The sequence below is a fragment of the Megascapheus bottae genome, chromosome 20 (genome assembly GCF_031878675.1).
Source record: "Megascapheus bottae isolate mThoBot1 chromosome 20, mThoBot2.hap1, whole genome shotgun sequence".
Lineage (NCBI taxonomy): Eukaryota > Metazoa > Chordata > Mammalia > Rodentia > Geomyidae > Megascapheus > Megascapheus bottae.
Window position 1 is genome coordinate 31883752 of NC_143528.1, and position 17956 is coordinate 31901707.

At 46.3% G+C, this 17956-nt stretch overlaps 2 protein-coding genes and 1 long non-coding RNA gene across 3 annotated transcripts in view; 2 read left to right on the top strand and 1 right to left on the bottom strand.

The window, feature by feature from the left end:
- The first annotated feature begins 7037 nt into the window (after positions 1-7037).
- On the top strand, positions 7038-8381 carry LOC150049355 (tripartite motif-containing protein 75-like). Its single transcript, XM_090353724.1, has one exon. It carries the CDS (start codon positions 7038-7040, stop codon positions 8379-8381), a length of 1344 nt encoding a protein of 447 aa, XP_090209850.1.
- Positions 8382-11066: 2685 nt separating this feature from the next.
- LOC150049356 (tripartite motif-containing protein 60-like) lies at positions 11067-17377 on the bottom strand. The gene is made up of 3 exons (XM_090353787.1): positions 17307-17377; positions 16852-17123; positions 11067-12937 (listed from the first exon to the last, which is right to left on the bottom strand). Exon 3 carries the CDS (start codon positions 12805-12807, stop codon positions 11359-11361), a length of 1449 nt encoding a protein of 482 aa, XP_090209913.1. The 5' UTR covers positions 12808-12937; positions 16852-17123; positions 17307-17377; the 3' UTR covers positions 11067-11358.
- LOC150049357 (uncharacterized) overlaps positions 17329-17956 on the top strand; it is a 28473-nt gene continuing 27845 nt past the window's right edge. Inside the window, exon 1 of the long non-coding RNA XR_016538992.1 lies at positions 17329-17403. This is a non-coding gene — a long non-coding RNA (uncharacterized LOC150049357). The remainder of the gene's footprint in view (positions 17404-17956) is intronic.

Consider the following 17956-nt stretch of genomic DNA (forward strand, 5'->3'; position numbering starts at 1 on the left):
TATTTCTCGAACCTTTAAATTTCTTGGGGGGGGAGGTTGGGTTTTTGTTTTTGTTTTTGGTGCTAGTCCTCAGGCTTTAACTCAGGACCTGGGTACTGTACCTGAGCTTTTTTGCTCAAGGCTAGTGCTCTACCATTTGAGCCACACAGTTCCCTTTCCAGCTTTTTGGTGGTTAATTGGAGATGAGTCTCATAGGTTTTTCCTGCCCAGGCAAGCTTTGAACTGCCATCCTCAGATCTCAGCCTTCTGAGTAACCAGCTTCTGGCCTACATCTCCTCATTTTGAAGCACAAAAAAACCCGAGGTTGTTGCTAGCTGTAGTGGTAAAAATTTGTTCCTCCCAGCACTCGGAGATCCAGGCCAGCCTCTGGACCACATACCCTCACTTTTTAATTTAATGTTTTTGAGGCTTCCCAGGTCAAATTTAGAATCCAAAGTTAGGGAAGTTATGTAAGTCCTGGCTACAATAAGCTATATCCCTAGCCTAGATGCCAGCTGCTTTAGATGCTAAAATACTTCAGCTTATTACTAAATCCTGCCAATTGAATGCTTTGCTTTGAATGGGAATAGTGATCCATATCTATAATCCCAGCACTCAGGAGAAAATAGGCTAATAGGCTAACCTGAATAGCAGAGAGACCCAACTCAAAAAAAAAAAAAAAAAAAAAAAAGAGAGGGGTAGCCAGGCTTCAAGGCTCACACCTGTAATCCTAGCGACTCAAGAGGCTGAGATCTGAAGGTCAAGGTTCAAAGCAAGCCCAGACACAAAAGGACCTGGAACTCTTATCTCCAATTAACCTCTAGAAAATGGGAAGTGGGGGGGCTGGGAGTTTGGCCTAGTGGTTAAAGTGCTTGCCTAGCATGCACGAAGACCTGGGTTCGATTCCTTGGTACCACATACATAGAAAAAAGGCGGAAGTGGTGCTGAGGCTCAAGTGGTAGAGCTCTAGCCTTGAGAAAGTCCAAGGACAGTGCTCAGGCCCTGAGCTCAAGCCCAGGACTGGCAAAAAAAAAAAAAGAAAAAAGAAGAAAAAAATAAAGTCATTTATAAAGCTGCTTCTATTGTTATTTAGATACTGTTTCCCACCTGACAACCTTATCACAGGGTTTTTCTGCTTCTGTACCTTTCAAAAATATTTCAAAATTATCTGTATTTTTTGTTGTTGTTGGTTGTGGGACTTGAACTCTGGACCTGGGCATTGTCCCTAAGCTCTTCAGCTCAAGGCTTTCACCCTACCCCTTGAGCTACAGAGCCACTTCCAATCTGTATTTTTTGTATACTTGCTATTTCAATAGATAAATGAAGGTTTTAACTTTCCAAACCTTGATCCTCAGACCTCAGCCTCTTGAGTAGCTAGGATTACAGGCATGAGCTACCGCACCCGGCTTCCAAATACAATTTTTTAAAAAGCTATTAATGGGGTCATGGCCCAAGTAGTAGAGTGCTAGCCTTGAGCAGAAAAGCTCAGAGACAGTGTTTAGGCCCTGAATTTAAGCCCCAGGGCTGGGCCAGAAACAAAATATTTAGGATAGTTTTGGCAGGCACTGGTGACTCCCCTGTAATCCTAGCAAGTCTGAAGGCCAAGATCCAGAGGATTGTGATTTAAACCTAGCCTGAGCAGAAAAGTCTGTCATCAGCAAAAGGCAGAGGGCAGGGTGGGGATGTCCTATGTATTATTTTACTCAGTGGTTTGAGTTCCTGTGCTAATTCATCCTCCTGTGTACAAATGAAACCTATATCTTTGTGTATTTGAGACTGCCATGATAATTACTTAAGAATGTGCTTAAGGTTGATTGAGATATGTCATAAATGTGTAAAGATGTCACAAAGCACACGCCCCCTCGCCGCCTTGTACAAGTGATATATCTAATAAAGAGAGCTATAGCTTTGATTCTTGTCTGCCTCTGTCACATACCCCTGCAACCATACTTTTCACTGTGGTAGAATCCCTTGAGCCAAAAGCTGTGGAACAGATTTGGAAACTGCTAGGAAGAATTTGTTCTAACCCAGCCTGGGTTATTTTCATTCCTCTGGGGCTAGGGATCAAGACCAGAGCTTTCTTTGTACATGTTAGCTAGTATAGTAGGGCATACTATACCCTACTATGTTGTGTGCCATTGAGGTACACAACATCACTTTTTCTTTTTTTCCCCTTTCCCAGAGCTTGAACTCCAGGCTTAGGAACTGTCTGTGAGCTTTTTTGCTCAAGGTTAGCACTCTACCACTTGAGCCACAGCACCACTTCTGGCTTTTTCTTTTCTTCTTTTTTTTTTTTTTACTTGGGTCATGGGGCTTCAACTTGGCTTGGGCACTGTCCTTGAGCTCTTCAGTTCAAGGCTACCACCCTATCCTTGAGCCAAGCCCCACTTCCCATTTTCTAGAGGTTAATTGGAGATAAGAGTCTCGGATCCTTTTGTGCCTGGGCTGGCTTTGAACCTTTATCCTCAGATCTTAGCCTCCTGAATAGCTAGGATTACAGGCATGAGCCAGTTTGCCCAGCTCTTTTCTTTTTCTTAAATGCTGACACTTGGGCTGCAACTCAGAGCCTGAGTGCTTTTCTTTAGCTTTCTCACTCAAAACTGGCATTGTACTTGAGCCATACCTCCACTTCCCATATTTTTGATAGTTAGAGATAAGTTTCACACACTTTTCAGCCACTGATGCCTGGCTTCACTTTTCTTCCTAACCTTTTTTTTTTTTTTTTTTTTGCCTGTCTTGAGGCTTGTACTCAGGGCCTAAGCACTGTCCTTTGTCTTTCTCAAGGCTAGAGCTCTACCACTTAAGCAAAAGCACCACTTCTGGCTTTTTCTATGTATCTGGTACCAAGGAATGGAACTCTGGTCTTCATGCATACTAGGCATTCTACCACTTGGCCAAATTTCCAGCCATTCCCTTTCCCCGTCCTTGTATCTCCCTCCCTTTCTCTCTTTTCCTGTGTTTCCTGGGACTAGAATTTAGGGCCTGGGCACTGTCCCTGAGCTTCTTTTGCTCAAGGCTAGCACTCTACCACTTGAGCCACAGCACCACTTCTGGCTTTTTCTGTTGATTGTGGTACTGAGGAATGGAACCCAGGGCTTCATGCATGTGAGACCAGCACCCTACCACTAAGCTGCATTTCCAGTCCCCATTTTCTGTTCTTTCTTTTGATAGAGTTTCACTGTATAGCCCAGATTAAGCCTTGAGCTCATTAAAAATTGTCCTCCAACTTGTGATTGTTCTACCACTGCCAAACAAGTGCTGGGATTACACGGTATTCCATCATGCCTGGCTCCAGCTGACTGTGTGTGCGCGCGTGTGTGTGCTTCTATATGCCACATCTGGGATTGAATTTAGGGCCTTGTCGCTGTCCCTAAGCTTTTTTTTTTCCCTCAACACTGGCACTCCACCCCTACTTCCTGCTTTTTGGTGGCTAATTAGAGGTAGGACTCTCCCAGACTTTCCTGCCCAGGCTGGCTTGAGTTGAGATTCTTAGACCACAGGGCCCTAGAATTATAGAGATGAGCTACCATGCCTGGCTTTTTTTCTTCTTTTTTATATTTAAGGCCACACCTGGCGCTGGAAGCTCATGCTAGTAATCGTTACTGTGGGGCCTGAAATCTGGGGTGTTCTGTTGGAAGTCAGCTTGGGCAGGAATGTCCATGAGACCACCCAAAATGAAAAATGCCAGCTGCGGAACTAGCTCAAGTGGTAGAGCCCTAGCCTTGAGCAAAAGAAGCTCAAAGACAGCACCCAGGCTGAGTTAAAAACTCCAAAGACTACAAAAAACTTGCTGGAAGGAGGGGGTGGGGAGATGGAAATGGGGACAAAAACATGAGAAGGGGTGTCAATGTGTGAGAAGTAATGCACCTACTACCTGGTGACTGTAACTGTAACCCCTCTATACATTACAACAACAACAACAAAATCAATAAATAAAAAGTTGCTGGAGGGTAAGGCGGTAGCAACGTCGCAGGCTCCCAGAAGACAGTGAAGGAGTGACAGCCAATAGTGAGTGCCTGCTGGCCTGCCACTTCGTTCAGTGTAGACAGTGGGGGAACCCACTGTCTGCAAAGGGGGCTTGAAAGGGAGCTAAACTGATCCAGAGCTATACAGCCCAGGGGGAAGTTAGGATAAAGTCAGTCTTAGCCATCTGGTTTCCTCCCTGGCAAAGGTGGAATTAAAGTGATGAAAGGATGAAGCAAGACTAACCTTCAGGTTTAAGCAAAATGGATGAGACCCACCCCGTCAGATTCAAACACTAGACATTCTTCCCCTGATCAATCATTCTCTTCCTGTCACTGCCTGTCCAACCTAGGGAAGGAGCCACCATCCTTGTGGGTGTGGCCTTAATCCCTTTGCTCCTGTATATCACCCACTACTCAATCGGAGGTCTGATGGAGACTTCTCTGGAGGTGCCATTCGAGATTCTTCTCTGCAAGAGCTTCAGCACTCCTTGCTCCAGGTAAGCAGAAAGGGGTCCTGGTGGGTGGGGCTTAACCCAGATGAAGACTGCAGATAATGTTACCTGAACTCAAGTCTGATTATTATTTTTTTCTTTTTTTGTGGGTCATGGGGGCTTGATATTTGCCTGGCTGCTTTTCAGCTCAAGGCTACCACCCTACCCTTGAGTCAAGCCCCACTTCCCAGTTTCTAGAGGTTATTGGAGATAAGAGTCTCAGGTCCTTTTGTGCTCGGGCTGACTTTGAACCTTGCCCCCTAGATCTCAGCCTCTTGAGTATGTAGGATTACAGGCATGAGCCACTGCTCCAGGCTTCAACTCTGATTATTAAAAAAAAAAATACTGTTTTTGAGCTGGAAATACGGCTTAGTTGTAGAGTGCTTGCCTAGCATGCATGAAGGAAGCTCTGTGTTCGATTCTTCAGTATCACATAAAGAGAAAAAGCTGGTACTGTAGCTCAAGTGATAGAGTGCTACCCTTTAAAGTTAAAGAAGCTCTGCTACAGTGCCCAGACCCTGAGGTCAAGCCCCAGGACTGGCAAAAAAAATTTTTTTTTTACTTAAAATGTAATTATGCATATTTTAGTTTGTAGTCATTGGGTCTCTAAGAGTGTCTTTTGGTCTCACCATCTGCAAGTATCTAGAATCTTGTATAATAGATCATTTCCCGGTGTAGTTTTTTCTTGGGGGAGTGGGTCATGGGGCTTGAACTGGTCTGGGTGCTGTCCCTGAGCTCTGCAGCTTAAGGCTAGTGCTCTACTACTTGCGCCACAGCACCACTTCTGGTTTTCTAGTGTCGAATTGGAGATAGGAATCTCACAGACTTTAGTGCCCCGGGCTGGCTTTGAACCACAATCCTCAGATCTCAGCCTCCTGAGTAGCTAGGATTATAGGCGTAAGCCACTGGTGTCTGGCTACCTCAGAGTATTTTAAATCTAATTTCCATGTATGAGAACATGCGCTATTTGTCTCCTTGAGTTTGGCTTACCTCACTTAACATGATTTGTTTAGTTCCATTGTTTCCTTGCAAATGATATTCTTTCTAATGCTGTGTAAAATTCCACAATTTTTGAATGCACTCAGCTTTCGTAAGGCATCTGAGCTGTTTCCCAAATTTGACTATAGTGAACAGTGCAGCAAGTATTTTTATGCTCAGGGTAGATGCCTAGGAATGGTGTGGCTGGGACACAGGGAAGGTCTACGTTTAGTCTTTTTTTTTTTTTGCCAGTCCTGGGCTTGAGCTCAGGGTCTGAGCACTGTCCTCGGACTTTCTCAAGGCTAGAGCTCTACCACTTGAGCCTCAGCACCACTTCCAGCTTTTTTCTATGTATGTGGTACCGAGGAATCGAACCCAGGTCCTCGTGCATGCTAGGCAAGCACTTTAACCACTAGGCCAAACTCCCGGCCTACGTTTAGTCTTTTGAGGAACCGTAGGCTGCTGTCCAGAGTGGTTATACTAGTTATGTTTCTACCAACACTGCGATAGGGTTCCTTTCCCCAACTTTCCTTTCTGCCAACTTTTGTTGTTTGTTCTTTAATGTTGGCCAATCTAACTGGGGTGAGATGGAATCTGAGTTGTTTGATTTATATTTCCTTTAAGACAATGAGGGATGATGAGCATTTCCTTATGTGTTTCTTTATCAGTTTTTCCTTTCTTCTGAGAAGTCTCTCCTTAGCTCCACTGTCCATTTAGTGATTGGTTTAGTAGTTTGGGGAGGGATTAGTGTATAAAGCTCCTTGTATATTTTGGTATTACGCTTTTACCAGATAGACTGTTGGTAAAAATCTTCTTCCCAGTCTGCTGGCTGCCTGTCTAGTTTAGTAACTATGTCCTTTGCTGTGCAGAAACCATTTTTTTGTCAGTCATGGGGCCTGAACTCTGGGCCTGGGCATTGTACCTGAGCACTTCAGGTCAAGGCTAGTGCTCTACCACAGTCAGCCAGCACACCACTTCTGGTTTTCTGGTGGTTAATTGGAGATAAGAGTCTCATGGACTTTTGTGCCCACGTTGGCTTTGAATGGAGATCCTCAGTTAAGTAGCTAGGATCACAGGCATGAGCCACTGGCATCTGGCTCCATTTGTTTTTAAGTTGCCAGTCCTGGAGCTTGAACTCAGTGCCTGGGCACTATCTTTGAGCACTTTTGCTCAAGGCTAGAGCTCTACCACTTGAGCACAGCACGACTTCCTGCTTTTTCAGTGTATGTGGCACCAAGGAATCGAACCCAGGACTTTGTAAATGCTATGCAAGCACATCCCAGCCCAAGATTTGCATTTTTATTGATATATATTCTTCCTTGCTCTGCTCTACAGTACTTTTCTTTGTTTTTGTTATAGAAACCTGATCAGTGGATTATCAAGCAGTTTCACAGTGGAACTGCTTCATGCTTGTTCATTTGCATTGATTCAAGTTTTCTGCTTCCTGTGAATGAGGACATAGTCAAGGCTGAATTGGTTGAGCACTAATATCTGAGTGCCTGGGGAGCAGTCCCGCTCAACAGCTGTGTCTGGAGCTGAAGGAAGGAGGCAGCCACAGCTGTGTGGCCCCTCACAGCCTTACTTGAGTTCCCAGAGGACTGCATTTCTAGAACCTTCCGACACAATGGCCTCTGCAGCCTCCCTGGCTAAGCTCCAAGCAGAGGCCACCTGCCCCATTTGCCTGGCCTACTTGAATGACCCGGTGACCACTGAGTGCGGACACAACTTCTGTTACTCTTGCATCCTCCAGTGTTGGGAAGATCTCCAAGAAACCTTCCCCTGTCCCACCTGCCTCCAGTTTTGTCTTTCCAATGACCTCCAGAGCAACAGGCAGCTCCACCAGCTGGTGGAGATTGTCATGCAGCTGGGGGGCACTCAGAGCAAGGAGGCCCAGTGTGAGCAGCACAAGGAGGCCCTGAGCTTGTTCTGCGAGGAGGACCTGAAGCTGTTGTGCACCCAGTGTGGGGTCGCTCCCGATCACCGCCACCACCACCTCCTGCCCATTGAGGAAGCTGCAGCAGCTCAAAAGCAGAAACTGAAAAAGTACCAGATGTCCCTGAAAGAGCAGATGAGAAATATGAAAATGGCACACAAGAGGCTGATTTCCAAGTACCTTCGCCTGATTCCAAAGATGCAAAAGTGGAGGAAGGAACTGCAGTTAGAGTTCGAAAGATTTCAAGAATTCATGAGCACTCAATACCACATGAACATTGCCTATCTCACGTTAGGAGAGAAGGCATTTGAAGCCAAACTGTGGTCCAACATAAGTGAAATTTTAGACCACCTTGCCAAGCTCAAGAGTCTAGGGAGTGAAATGACAGAGAAGAGTCAGCAAGCCGACGATGTCGATTTCCTGAGAGGTGTGAGGAGCCTTCAGGAGAGATACAACAACGCCCGCTTCCCCCCGCTGCTTTCCTTTGAGTTAGAGGAGATTACCTATTTCCCTCCACATTATTTTGGCCTAGAAAAATTAATGTGCACATTTCAGGTAGACTTGACATTCAATCCTAAGTCTTCACACCCAGATATCCTGACAGTCTCGAATGACAAGAGGACTGTGGCATTAGTGACACAACCAAATGGTGCTGACTGTTCATCTCCTTTGTGTGCCACTATCCAGGGCCAGGACAGATTTCAAAGTGGAAGGGCTTTTTGGCAAGTAGAGATGAAAGGCACAGGCCAGTATTCCTTGGGAGTGTGTGAGGAATCTGTTGAGACCGATTCCCAGTTTCTCTACAGCCGCAGCATTGGCCAGGACAGCAATCCCAGCATGCGGGTAGGGATGGAAAGGGTTGGTATCTTTCTAGATTATGAGCTTGGAGAGGTTTCCTTTTATGATATGAAGAATCGGGCATGCCTTTATTGTGCTTGCACTGCTGAGTTTAGAGGTGCACTTGTGCCCTTTTTCTCTATCAAATGTCATTTCCCATCAAGTCTTTCTATCAGTTTTGACTCAGAGGAAGAATAAACTGGACTCGTGGGTAACTTGTTTTTTCCCTCCTCGGTTGGGCCCTATGGTGAGGACGTGGAATGAAGGCTCAGACCCACTTCCCTGCTCCCATACTGCCTGACACGACACTTGATGACAAAGGAGGAGAGCTGATTATTCATCTCATGGGAGTGGGGAGCACTGCCTAGTGGTAGCCTTGAGCTGAAGAGCTCAGGGACAGCGCCCCAGTCCAGAGTTCAAGCCCCACAACCATCCAAAAAAAAAGAAATACTTTTTTTTTTTTTTTTAGAAAGTAGCTACTTTATAGATTATTTTTTTTGTTTTTGTTTTAGGGATTAAACCCAGAGTTTAAGTACTAGGCAGTGGCTAACCTCTGAAGTAGTTCCTCCCCAGGCCTCTTTTGTTTTCTCTGGTACTGAGACTTGAATTCTGTGTAAGAAGTAATGCACCTACTATCTGGCAAATGTTACTGTAACCTGTCTATACATTATCCCACAATAAAAAAGAATAAAAATATCTGTGCACCCATGTTTTTTTAAAATGGCATACAGTGGCTTGGGATGTAGGTTAAAAAAGGGTGAGTCACGTTTTCTGATGTAGTTTATTAGCATACACATAGGATTTCACTGAGACATTTCCACATTGGTATACAATGTATTCCATCAATCTCTCCCCCTCCTCCATTATCTCCTTGCCCCAAACAAGTACAACAGCTTTTGCTGGTCTATCTTTCTTTTTTTTGGGGGGGGGGGGGGAGGGAGGAGGTCATGGGGCTTGAATGGGCCTGAGCACTGTCCCAGAGCTCTTCAGCTAAAGGCTACCGCCTTACCCCTTGAGCCACAACCCTACTCCCTTTGTCCAGATAAATTAGAGATAAGAGTCTCAAAGGTAATTAGTGTCCAGGCAGGCTTTGAACCTCAATCCTCAGATCTTAGCCTCTTAAGTAGCTCAGCCCCAAACTATTTCTCTTTTTATTTTGCCAATCCTGGGGCTTGAACTCAGGGCTTGAGCATTGCTCCTGGGATTTCTCAGGGCCTAGAGCTCTATTACTTGAGCCACAGCACCACTTCCAGCTTTTTTCTATGTATGTGGTATTGAGGGATCAAACCCAGGTCTTTGTGCATGCTAGGCAAGCATGCTCCCCCACCCCCAATTATTTCTGATAGCATTAGTGTCTGCTGGCTTAAAAAAAAAAACAAAAAACACTCTGTAATGCTTGAGCTTGGCGCTGTGGCTCACACCTTTAATCCTAGCTACTCAGGAAGCTAAGATCTGAGGATCAAGGTTCAAAGCCAGCCTGGGCACAAAAGGACCTGAGACTCGCATCTCTAACCTCTAGAAAATGGGAAGTGGGGCTTGGTTCAAGGGTAGGGGTTGAACTTGGCCTGGGCACAGTCCCTGAGCTCTTTAGCTCAAGACTACCACCCTACCCTAGATGTGTACTAATTATTACAAAGGAGGGAAACCATGGAGCCTATGTTCCTTTGGGTATGGCTTACTTCACTTAATATGATTTTCCTCCAGGCACTAGTTTGGTTAAAAGTAAAGAACTAAGCCTGGTGCTGTTGGTTCACACTTGTAATTTCAGGAGGTGGAGGTCTGAGGATCATGGTTGGAAGCCAGCCCAACTAGCAAAGTCCTGCTAGACTCTTAACACACACACCCGAAAACAAAAAGGGACAAAGAAAGCTGGAAGTGGCACTCTGACTCAAAGGGTAGGGTGGTAGCCTTGAGCTGAAGAGCTCAGGGACAGCGCCCCAGTCCAGAGTTCAAGCCCCACAACCAACCAAAAAGAGAAAAAATTTTTTTAAAGGAAGTAGCTATAGATTCACATTTCCTTTTTGGTTTTAGGGATTAAACCCAGAGCTTAAGCATCAGGCAGTGGCCAACCTCTGAAGTAATTCTCCCCAGGCCTCTGTTTTCTGTGATACTGAGATTTGAATTCTGCACCCTAGGCTTCCTAGACAATTTGCTTTACACCTTGAGCCATTCCCCTTTTACTTGAGATTGTCTCACTATAGCTCAGCTTTGCCTTGAACCCAAGGTCTTGCTTCAGCCTCTGGAGTGCTAGATTAGAGGTGGAAGCAATTACATTGATATGGGGTTTGGGGAGAGGATATTACACATCCCTCCAGGTGGGGTTCCAGGTCTCACCCCAGACCACAACGCAGATAGTTTCATACAAAAAGGTGAATTTATTGGAGAAGTACATAGTGAGCTGGTCGGCCAGGGACACAGTGCAGACTCAGATTTGGCGGGTATCCACACAAAGATGGTCCCTCCCACAAACCAAGCAGATATCCTTTCTCATGGGGGAAGGGGATAAGGTTGCCCCATCCCTGGATGGGCAAGGGTAGCTGGGCTGTTTTACTATTGTTGACCTTCAACAGTCCCCAAGAGGACAGGGTGCTCTTAGCATGTTCAAGATGAAGGAGTCAGAGGCCAGGAGTTTGGCCTAGTGGTAGCATGCTTGCCTAGCATGCATGAAGACCCTGGTTCGATTCCTCAGTACCACATAGGTAGAGAAAGCCAGAAGTGGTGCTGTGGCTCAAGTGGCAGAGTGCTAGCCTTGAGGAAAAAGCCCAAGGACAGAGCTCAGGCCCTGAGTTCAAGCCCCAGAACTGGCAAAAAGAAAAAAAAAAAAAAAAGATGGGAGTCAGTCTTGCTCCCCTTAACAACATCCAGTTCAAGGCTTTATTTTTTTTTTTCCTGAAGTAAAAATACATAAACATTGAGGAAAATAAAACCAAACCCAATATTTTATTGGAAACAACTGTAGTAATACAAGTTCCTTAGTTGTCTATAAAATAGGCTAACGTGAGGCTGCTACTTGAGTCACTGAGTCCTTATTTTTTTCCTCTCCTTTTGCTAGTTATCGAATAAGGTCTCTTGAATCACAGCACAGCTGGGTGTACAGGTATCATGTCAATTGTTGATGACATGAACTGGCTCATACATGCCTAATATCATGAAGAAAAAGTCTTCTAATAATTCATCACTCAGAATCTGTTACTGTACAGATTTTCAGGGGTTTACTGTCAGTCCCAATGTAGAAATAAGGCAGAAGTGCTTCATTAAAATGGTTATTATTGTAAGTATGGAGAAGAGATCTATCATCTAGATTGTAAAAGGAAATCTCACCCATCTCAATGTCTAGGAACACGCCGATCTTACTGGGTGTTACTTTTGGCAGGAGAGAGATTCTTTCAGGCCCCAAGGCAGAATAATCAGCATCCATGCACCGAATTGCCCATATGCCCTCCTGCTTTAAGAGCTGTTCTTTCTGATTCTTCTTCCTCCTGGGAAGAGACTGTTTACAAACACCCACGATCCAATCACTCTTGCCTTTCACCTCTACCTCCCAGTACTGCCTTCCAGAATTATAACCCCTAGAGCCCAGAACAGCTGGGCAAAGATAAAATCTGCTAGGCAGGGGAGGCAATTGTTGTCTGCGTCCATATTGCACAGTTTTCCCATCTTCTGAGATCTGGAGTCTACAGTGGGCCGTTTCAGGGTCTAGAATGACATCTGCCTGGAAACACTTGACAAGGGGGTTGAGGCCTGAATACTGTGGAGGAAGCCAGTTTCCAAAGTCTTTGAAAGTGAAAGAAAAGTTTTCTGGACTCTTCAAGCATTTATGGCTGTCATAGATACTCCTGAGATCTGTCAGCAATTCCATTTCTGACTGTACACATTTTCTCTCCACCGCCTTTAACACATTTTTCACAGAGGAGGCATGTTCTGAAGTTTTGGCAAGGCTTTCATTTAGTTTTGCTAAATTAACTATTTCTTCTTCTTGTAACTGCTTAAGAAGAGTCTCCTTCTGGTTTTCGAGAAACAACCTAAGTTGTTCAAATTCGAAGTTTATATCTTTCTTCCTTTGCTCTACCTTTCTTTTCAGTTCCAGGGGTCTTCTTGTCTGCATGGCTAGCACCTTCTTAACTTGATCTATCTTATCTTTGTATCGATCCATGGAACATGCTAGTTGTTTCCTATACAGGCGTGCAGCCTTCTCTATGGGCCAAGTACGGTGATGTTTGTGACTAGTGGAGCAGCACTGGTGACATAAAACCTCCAGGTCCTTCTGACAGAAAAAGGCCATGGCTTCTTTGTGTTTCTTACACATGAGCTTCCCTTCTGGTGTTTTCTTCTTGCTTCTCCTAGTGGGGAATAACTTAGCGACCTCAGTCAAGCTACCCAGCTGGAGATTGGTTGAGAATTTCTTTTTTGGACATTCAAACTGGCAAGAAGGGCAGGGAAAGCTGTTCTGTGTGCCCTTCCAGGAAAACCTGATACAAGGGAGACAGAAGTTATGCCCACAGGGCATGGTCACTGGGCTTTTGAAGTAGCCCAGACAGATGGGACAGCTGGCCTCAGCTTGGAGGTCTTCCAGAGCTGCTGTAAACTCCATTGTGTCTGGAGCACAGGTGTGGTCCTGGGCCATGCTTCTTTCTATCAGGCCCAGTCCTCTGGCTTTCTAAGAGCTCCTAGTCTTGGAGAAGCATGCACACTCTTTAGATCTTCCAGAAGGCTCAGCTTTCATTTTCACTGGCTTGCCATGCTGATGTCAGCCCCTAAAGAACATGTGTAAAAAAAGGAAATTAGGAAGAGAAGCAGGGCTGGAGTCAGGCTGGGTACCAGGTGGGAAAAGAAAAGGAAGGTGAATACATACTTATGACCTGTAAAAGGCAGGCCAATGTGGCACAGTACCAGCTACGAGTAGGAAAGGTCCAGCAAGAGAATGAGACTGAGTTCCTGGCCTGATACCAGCATCCACGTGAAAAATGCATTGTAGTTGGGTGCCAGTGGCTCACACCTATAATCATAGTCAACCCAGGAGGCTGAGATCTGAATATCGGTTTGAAGCTGGCCCAGAGACTCTTATCTCCAATTAACCACCAGAAAGCCAGAAGTGGAGCCTTTTTTTTTCCCCCTCAAGTTTTCAAGTATTTTCTTCAAATGCTGAATCATTTTTTACCTTCCCCTCCAGCAAGAAAAAAACAAACAAACAACAACAACAACAAAACAGCTTTCTGTGACTTGTGTTATACAAACAATAGAGTATGGGGTTTCAAAACACTTCCTCCTCTAGGGAGTGCTGGTCCCTCCTTTCCCAGGCCACTGGAGGACTCTGGTTTAGCTTTGAGCTTCTATAAAAGCTCAAGGACAGTGTCCAAACCCCAGGACTGGTACATGTATGCCCACATGTGTATTTGCACAAAGAGTACAACATATACATAAACTCGACATGTTTAAATAAAATCCTCAGGCCAGGATTTTTGCCTAGTGGTAAGAGTGCTTGCCTAGCATGCACAAAGACCTAGGTTCAATTCCTCCATAGCACATACATAGAAAAAGCTGGAAGTGATGCTGTGGTGCTGTGGCTCAAGTGGTACAGTGCTAGCCTTGAGAAAGCTCAAGGACAGTGCTCAAGCCCTGAGTTCAAGCCCCAGGACTGGCAATAAATAAAAATAAATAAAATCCCTTTGACAACTTTGAAGCTTTCTTGGTCAAGAAGGTAATCTCAGGTCCAAGCAAACGATTTCTTCCTAGGGACAAAGAACAGATATTTGGAAGTCTGATGCCTAATATATTGAAAACATTCTGAAAAGAATTCAGTAAGCTGTATGACAATGGCTCATGTCAGTAATCCTAGCTACTCAGGAGGCTAAGATCTGAGGATAATAGTTTAAAGTCAACTCAGGCAGGAAATATCTGTGAGACTTTTTATTCAGCCCCTGAGTTCAAATGTGAGAACGAGAGGGGGGTGGGGGGGGGGAGGGAGATGAAAGTAGGGGTTGGGAGTTTGGCCTAGTGGTAGAGTGCTTGCCTAGCATGCACAAAGACCTGGGTTTGATTCCTCTGTACCACATGCATAGAAAAAAAGCTGGAAATGGTGCTGTGGCTCAAGTAATAAAGCACCAGCCTTCAGTAAAGAAGCTAAGCTAGAGAGTAAGGCCGTAGATTCAAGCTCCAATAGCCTGCATGCACATATGCATCCTTTCTCTCTCTCACACACATACAAGAAAAATGCCCTTTTCTTTTCTTGCCAGACCCCGACTGAAGCACTCTACCACTAGGCCAAATTTCTGTCCCTTCTCCCCTTATTTTTTTTCTTTTGCCAGTCCTGGGGCTTGAACTCAGGGCCTGAGCATTGTCCTTGAGCTTTCTCAAGGCTAGAACTCTACCACTTGAGCCACAGTTCCACTTCGGGCTCCCTTACCCCACAATGTATGTGATACCTGGTTTTTGTGCATGCTAGCCAAGTACTCTAGCACTACGCCAAACTCCTGCCCCTACCCCATTTTTATTTTTATTTTTTTTGCCAGTCCTGGGCTTGAGCTCAGGGCCTGAGCACTGTCCTTGGACTTGCTCTACCACTTGAGCCTCAGCACCACTCTGGCTTTTTTTTTGTATGTATGTGGTACCGAGGAATCGAACCCGGGCCTTTGTGCATGCTAGGCAAGCACTCAACCACTAGGCCAAACTCCCGCCCCCCCCCCCCATTTTTAAAATACTCACTCATACCAACTTTAAGCAAATAAAGTTCATGTACCAAGCAAGCCACTCACCCATAAATACAATACTTCCCCTTTCCCACATACAGCTATGTACTCTCTTCCTCTCCCTGCACTTCCTTGCAATCCCAGAACAATTGAGATTACTGGTAAGGCTGGGTGCTGGAGGCTCGCAGCTGTAATCCTAACTACTCAAGAGACAGATCTGGGAATCAAGGTTCAAAGCCACCCCTGGCACCAAAGCCTGTGAAACTCTTATCTCCAATAAACCACCAGAAAACAGGAAGTAGTCTTGTGGCTTAATGTGGTAGAGCACTGGCCTTGAGCTGAAGAGCTCAGGGATAATGCCCAGATCCAGAGTTCAAGCCCCATGACTGACAAAATAAAAGAAAAAAGTAGTGGTGATGGTGAGGGCAAAGCTCTGACCTGTCAAAGTGGTGAGCTAGCTAGTTCTTTCATTACAGGTATTCTCTTACAACCCTTCCCTTATTAGGAAGATTACATCTTTCCTCATTTAAACTTGCCAGCCAGGTGGTTTGCCATGCTAGCACTTGGGAGGCAGAGGTAGGAGGGTCATGATTTTGAAGCTAGTAAGGACTACATCTTGACATGGTCTTAAAAAAAAATACTAATAATCAAAATAATTCCTGTCAGTAACTCTCAATAAGCCAGGACCAAGTTTTTTTTTTGCATCTTTTATTGTAATTGATAGAAGGGTTACAATATATTCGTCATATGGAAAGTGCATTACTTATCACTGCTACCCCTTCTCATGTTTTTGTTCCCATTTCTTATCATTCAGAGCCCTTTCTGTCTCAACTTTCTCTGCAGATGATCCCTTAACATTTGCTTCTATTCACTTGTAACCATGCTCTGCATGGAGAAAGCACTCACTGCGCAGGCTATCATTTTCCTCAGTCAAAATTTTACTCGGGAGACTTAATAGCAAGATGGCTCTATGCTAACTGTCACAGCTATGATCAGTCTTCTATTTGGCTGGATTCAAATGTACCAGCAGAACAGTTCTATGGGATGGGAGATAATCTCAATTGGAAGTATAAAAGCCCACAAGGACTTGCACTGCTCCTCTGGCAGTATGCTAATTGGTATACTGAACCCATGGTACTTCTTCAGACTCCACAGTACTTTCTTTCATTCCCTCCCTTCTCCTCCCTTAGGCTAGTGCTCTACTTTAACCACACTTGTCACTTTTGCCTCTTTTCGAATAGTTTATTGGAGATAAGAGTCACACAAAACTTAAGCCTGGCACAGTGGCTCGTGCCTGTAATCCTAGCTACAAGAGGCTGAGATCTGAGGATCAAGGTTCAAAGTCAGCCCAGGCCCAAAAGGACCTGTGACTCTTATCTCCAATTAACCTCTAGAAAACGGAAGTGGGGCTTGGTTCAAGGGGAGGGTGGTAGCCTTGAACTGAATTGCTCAGGGACAGTGCCCAGGCTGATTTCAAGCCACATGACCCCCCCCCCCACACAAAAAAGAGTCTCATAGACTTCCTCCACCAGTGCCTGGCTTCTATTGGAAAAAAAAAATCCTGTAAAGCACAGGTCATAATCCCTGACCTGGAGCCACCTGTACAATAGAAAAGTATTGTAAAGGCAGCCAACACCTGTAATGACTGACCTCGGGGAGGGTGCGGTAGAAGATCCCATGTGAAAGGCCAGCTTGGATAAGCCTGGAGTCCTGAGTTCCATGTCTAGCACTGCAGAGAAATGTTATAAACGTCCCAGATCTCCCGGCTCCTGGCCCCGGGCCCTCCCGGGACTCCCCCTCGCCAAGGCTCCCCAGGCCTCGCGGCCCCGCAGGGCCTGGCCAGGGCCTGCTCTTTCCACAGGCCCTCCTCGGCAAGCCAAGGCCGAGGGCCGGCTCTCGGTGGACGCCCAGACAGCTGCCAGGAACAAGCATCACCCCCCTCCCAGCCTGGCTGAGCCACCACCGGCGCGCTGACTGCTTACCCGCAATGGAAGGCCAGCGCCAAGGCCAAGGGAAAGGCTGCTCCAGCCGGAGGAGGCCCGAACCGCCGCGCGGCGCACGCTCGAGATCTCCCTACGACAAGCGCTTGCCTTCCCGAGTTACCGCCGTAGGCTCTCGCGGTGATTGGCTCCTCTCCACAGACTCGAGCGCTGATTGGTGGGTCTACCCCGAGCGGGCGGGGCCGGGGGGAAGAGCGTACGCCGGCGGCTTGGCCCTCGGTAGTGGGAAGCACGTGAGGCGATGCCTTCGGGAGCTGGAGGGAGACAGAGGGAGGATGGAAGTCAGCCAGCCAGCCGGCAGGGTGGTTTCCAGGCTTTCCCCACCCTCTCCGCCAGCGCTGCCGGAAGCCGGCTTCCCGTAGCCTGGGGGGGGGTAGATAGCCCCAGGGTGGACGTTTTTGCATCTCAGCGGGGAGCAGGGCGGGTCCCTGGCCCACCTGTGCGGTTCCCCCAGGCCTCGGCTGAAGGCGGAGACTCGTCTGCGGCTCCCAGGGGACGCCGGCTGGGCTGCTAACCCGGAAGAGCTAACCCGAGGTCAGCGGGCTGCCCTAAAAGGGAGGCAGGAAAGGGCGGTAGTCAGAGAGTGGTTCCAGCCCGGTGGCCCCCGCCTGTAATCCTAGCTGGAAACAAAACTGATCATCCCATACCTTTAGGAAATCCAGGGGCCCGAGCCGTGGCTCAAGGGGTAAAGTGATTGTTGTCCGGTTTTGTTTTTTTCCTTGTCTATTGAGTAACGATGGCTTGATATACAAACTCATTAAAAAAAATAGTATTGAACAGAAGATGGCCATCTTGCTTAAGAAAAAGCTAATTCACATAAAGAGGTGACTGTGCATGCAAGTCTCTTAGACTAATGTGGGGACTGGTGTCTGAATGCTTGCTAACCGTGCATGAAGCCCGGGTTCAATTCCTCAGTACCACAGAAACAGAAAGAAGCAGAAGATGTGCTGTGGCTCAAGTGGCAGAGTGTTATCCTTGAGCAAAAGCGAAGCTCAGGGACTTGGTTTATTGTTTTAAATGGTAGTGGGGCTTGAATTTAGGGCCTGGGTACTGTCCTTCAGCGTTTTTCCCTTAGGGCTGAGGCTCT

Coding starts and splice junctions, on each gene's coding strand:
- LOC150049355 (XM_090353724.1), top strand. CDS start 7,038: ATGGCCTCTGCAGCCTCCCTGGCTAAGCTCCAAGCAGAGGCCACCTGC.
- LOC150049356 (XM_090353787.1), bottom strand. CDS start 12,807: ATGGCCCAGGACCACACCTGTGCTCCAGACACAATGGAGTTTACAGCA.